The sequence below is a fragment of the Brassica oleracea genome, chromosome C6 (genome assembly GCF_000695525.1).
Source record: "Brassica oleracea var. oleracea cultivar TO1000 chromosome C6, BOL, whole genome shotgun sequence".
Classification (NCBI taxonomy): Eukaryota; Viridiplantae; Streptophyta; class Magnoliopsida; order Brassicales; family Brassicaceae; genus Brassica; species Brassica oleracea.
This window is the reverse complement of record NC_027753.1, coordinates 7,175,968-7,180,868: the sequence shown is the minus strand read 5'-3', so window position 1 is coordinate 7,180,868 and position 4,901 is coordinate 7,175,968. Positions and strand designations below refer to the sequence as shown.

General features: G+C 37.8%; 1 protein-coding gene across 1 annotated transcript; it reads right to left on the bottom strand.

The window, feature by feature from the left end:
- Positions 1-1,008: 1,008 nt before the first annotated feature.
- Positions 1,009-2,310, bottom strand: LOC106299174 (probable 2-oxoglutarate-dependent dioxygenase AOP1). The gene is made up of 3 exons (XM_013735303.1): positions 1,913-2,310; positions 1,520-1,841; positions 1,009-1,282 (listed from the first exon to the last, which is right to left on the bottom strand). Exons 1-3 carry the CDS (start codon positions 2,293-2,295, stop codon positions 1,034-1,036), a joined length of 954 nt encoding a protein of 317 aa, XP_013590757.1. The 5' UTR covers positions 2,296-2,310; the 3' UTR covers positions 1,009-1,033.
- Positions 2,311-4,901: the final 2,591 nt, after the last annotated feature.

Here is a 4,901-nt window from a genome sequence, read left to right as displayed (position 1 = left end):
GAAACTAGAAATGAAGACTTTGACTAAAGACCGAAATTAATGATTTTTGTTGAATTCTTTTTCCCATGCACGACCAAGACTTCCTTGCTGACTCCCTCTTGGCATTCTTGATGAGAATGGGCTTGAAATGGACTGAGGAAAGGTCTGGTCGAATTTGGTGTAAAACCGACCCAAATTGAATTTGTTATGAATTTTTCTTTGGGCTGAAAAAGGTTCATTTCGCCCAGCAACTAAACCAGCTCCATCTTCAGTGTCACTTAGCTCATTCAGCTCCAAGCTAGTATCACTTATCTCACTCAGCTCATCCAGCTCATCTACTATCACTTCAGCTGGTTTCAGCTCAAGCATACTCTCTTCAGCTGGTTCCAGCTCGTCCTCAGTCTCATCAGCTGGTTTTAGATCAGTATCCTCACCATTAATCCATCTTTGTTTGTCCTTTGTTGAAGAATCATCTGGCTCAGCCATGGTCGCATCATCCTGGCCCGGGTCTATGATCCGAGGCGCATCATAAGGAGACAGCGGATCACCTTGGCGGAGGCCGCGTGACGGGTTTACTTTGCCTTGTGGAGCCCCGTTAACAAGGAAAGAGTAAGAAACAGATGTCACGCAAACCATAATCCAGGAGATCCACTTCTCATGGAATCCTAGTCTTCGCAAAACCGCTTCTAGAAAAGACCACTCGATCCTATCATATGCCTTACTCATGTCCGTCTTGACGGCCATGGAACACCTCACTTTTGCTTTTGAAGTCCGAAGGTAGTGTAGAATCTCGTGGGTGATGAGAACGTTATCTCCAATGGCCCTCTTGGGAACAAACGCTGACTGGTGTGGAGAGATAATCCGCGGCAAGAGCGGCTGTAGGCGCATAGTAAGTATCTTCGCAATGATTTTATAATGTGTAGTGCACAGAGCTATCGGCCGGAAGTCAGCAACTTTTCTTGGCGCTATAATGGTGCTCGCTCTTAGGTGAAAATATTTTATTGATGTAAAAGGACGTTTTGGAAGCAAGCAAACAAGAGAGGTTTTATTGTTTTTACATTCCACAGTAAGTTTTGAGAGCAGATTGAGATCTTTGTCCAGCTTCTGTGTAGTAAAATTTAAGGAACTCAACATGATCAAAGGGCTTAAAGAGTCGAGGGTGCTCTTCGTCCACGAGCTCATCTGGTGAACTCACGATATGTCCTGCTTTAGGAATTGAGAACAGCCCGAGCGAGTATCTCGTCTCTGTTCCAGTCATCATGACACGGTGATATGGAGAGTGTAATCTACCATTCAGCAATGCCTATGACATACAAAAACATCACTTAGCTGTTATTAGAGCCAGTTCCGAGTATAGCCAAGGAAAACATTGATCTTAGGCTTCCAAAATTTTAAGTTAATATATATGAACATAAATCTCCAAACTGTTTTAATTGTTTTTTACTAAATTGTTTAAAGCTTCTAAAGTTTCAAGATCAGTCATGGTTCAAGCATTGATTCTGTTTTAAAATTAAGGAAGTTAAAAGCAAAGGCTTCTTACATGGAGAGAATCTCCTATCATGACGATGAAAGAGTCTTCTGATGGCTTCACTTTGATCCAGTTCTTGTCTTTGGTCTGCACCTCAAGACCTTCAACATGGTTTTGGTAAAGTATAGTGACAATGTTTTTGTCGGTATGAGCGTTTAGCCCTAGTTTGGTCTCTTCTGTATCAGGTCCTGTGTACTTCATAACTCGAAGGAGGTAGTTCGTTGACTGAAGATGTTCATCGATGTACTTCACGAGTCCAAAACTCTCCATGATCATTCTTCTTATAGTTATGTCTAGCTCTGATAACTTCTTTGAAAACGAATGGATCGTTGCGCTGGTAGTAACGAATTTTTTAATCAAAAACATGTTCATACTAATGGTAATAAAGAATATAAGTTTACTGACCTGAAGCTGTTGTTGCCTTGAGGCCATAACTTTTCAGTAAAGGCTTCAACTTTGTCTACAACATCAGAATCATCAATGCCCATGCTCTCGTACAGTGGAACCATTGGGTATTGACCAACGTATCCATGGAAAGGTTTCTTCGAGACGTTTCTCAATTTTGTCTTTAAAGGTAAGTCGAAAAGCTCTTCCAAGGCCTTGAAAATCGATTTTCGTAACTCGATAGGAACTTTATCGAAAGAAGCCTCGAAACAGCCGTAGTCTTGAAGAGCTTTCTGGACATCAGCTTTGGTTAAGTCCCATTGGGGCTCTCCTGGTTTCAGGTTTTGGTTTGAAAAATCGATGACCGGGAGGTGAAGAGGAAGGAGAGGAGTTTCAGAACCCATTTTCTAAGAGAAAGATGGTTGGATATGGAGTTACTCAAGTGAAATGTAACAAGTTACATATATATATATTATTGAATTACGCCTCAAGGAATCTAGGTTCTGATGATTCTCCGCACAAGATGTCAAATGTCTCTATGATTATGAAAATGAAGGGGTTGTTTGGCGTGAAGGTTGTTAAGACTTTAATGGCCTTTACAGTTAAAGTTTATATTAAAGCAACCAGACTTCTAAATTTGAGATGTATCACTTTTATAGTTGAGGTTTTATGCAATTTAAAAGCTATTAGTTTAGGTAAATAGGTGAATCAGTTTCAGTATACAATGTAAATATATTCTTATGTTTTTTATCTCCATTTATGAAAACATTGTTTTTACAGCCACAGTTAATTACCAAATCTCTCAAGTTGAGAATACTCTTTCTATCTTTTCATGTGGAGAAAGAATTTTATGACCCTGAAGTCAATTATTCCAGAGGCAATTGAAGACAAAACATCACTATCACATCTGGTATGAACTTTGTTTTAATATATTCTGAAAACACAGAATATTTTCAGGTCATGGATTTGATTTAGAGAATGTTCTCAAGCTATGACACAACTTTATTCTACTAGATAACAATGTAAACACAACTCAAGAGTCAAAACAGAGAGAAGTTTTCTTATTTCATGAGGCTACAGTAAGTCCTGAAACCAGATAGATCTCTCCTTTGATCCCTTGCAGGTGAACTTATAGTATTCTTCAAAATCAAGGTATTCAGCTTATACTCCGAATTGAAGGACTGAAAAAAAAACAATTGTTGTTTATCAAGGTGAGATCGGTCATATTCTATATAGTTTCTTTCTGTGACTAGCTTTGCCTTTTTTTCTTGTTCTGTAATAAATTCGTTTTAATATTTGTATAGTACAGTAGTGTTATTTTTATCGTTCTTACAAGGAGATAGTGTAGTACACATGTTACATGCACGCAACTACGCAAGTGACTAACCAAAAGAAAACTCCATTCATGAAAGTTTAAACAAAGGGCACCTTTCTTTATATATATATATGAATATAATGATTTATATAAGAATATATAATCATTATAGCAATTTCTATAAATTATTTTTCGTTCTTTGATATAGTTTATAAATATAAAAAATGGATTGATCAAATTTCATTACTCTTTCTATAATTTTTACAATTAGTTACCATAAATGATTATTTGTAATTTTATGTAGATTATTTGGCAAGTAATATTAATAGATTATAGACTTACTTTTTATTTTTAGATTTAGTAAAAATAAATAAAATTATTATATAGTAGGATTTTTTTTCACGTCGTCGGCATGCAAAGTTGGGGTTTGCTTAGGGGTGTCAATCGGGCCGGCCCGGCCCGGCCCAAAGTCCGCAAAGCCCATTGTTATTAAAGCCCAAATGATTCAGTAGGATAAAAAAATACTTTTAGCATCGATGTTACGTATATACACACATGGTTTATAATTTTATGTGAATGAATGATGAATCGACTTACATGGTTTGGGGAAGACATTGACTTTTTGATGGTTGCCGCAAAGAATTGAGATTGATAATAGGTGTTTGTATAGATACGTAGTTAAAGATTAGGGTTTTTACGTATGATTTAAGATAATATTATAAATTAATAATTAAGAAAATTAACTATTTTATATAACTAAATAAATTAAAATATAAAGTTTCGGGTTTTCGGGCCGGCCATAGCCCATACGGGCTTAGGCCCAAAATGTCCAAAGCCCAAATGGGCTTAGCCCGAAAAGCCCATTTTTTTTTGGGCTTATAAAACTAAGCCCAGGCCCGGTAATTTTTAGGGCTGAGCGGGCTCGGGCTGCGGGCTTCGGCCCTAATTGACATGTGTAGGTTTGCTATTACTTACACAGAAGCAGCGGTGGCACTTAACCCTAATTGGCAAATCTCAAAATCCGGAATCGAAGAAGATGATGACGTTGAGGGCACTTGTTGTTAAAGGGACATTAGCGTTCGTTGGATTCAAGGCTGGTATGAATTGGTTCTTCTCTCACTATTACATTTTTTTTTAAGAACAAGCAAGTTTGGTTCAATTCTTTTTTGTTTTGGTCTTCTGTTCAGGAGTCGCCATGTACCCTCCATTGCCGGTAGATGTAGAAACGCCAAACACCATCTTTTTGGGTACGTACCTGAACATGACGAAAGAAAGGATGGAAGCAGCGGAAAGAAATTGGAGAAGAATCTGAAAGAGATGAAGGAACTTCTGTTCTGTCTGAGAGAGTTTGAGCTGTGACTATGTTTCAGCTTTCATAATCTTTTGCTAGTCTATGTATGCTTTCCTCTGAATGTAATAATATTCAACCAAGCTAGGGTTTCTACTCTTTTCCCTCAGAGTATCACAAGAAGGTTCGTTCCTCACTTGTTGATGATGCTTGAATTACTAAGCCAAGCAGGTAAACTGATTCATTCCGGGAACGCTGTTGATCAGTTAACCATTAGCTAGATTTGTAAGCGTGTATATATTAATTTGGCTTTAGAGAGTCAGAAGCTTTCAAGAGAAAAGGAAATGAACATTGATGAGCAATAGAATACAATGCCATGCCCAGGCATTAGGCTGCATACTGGCTTC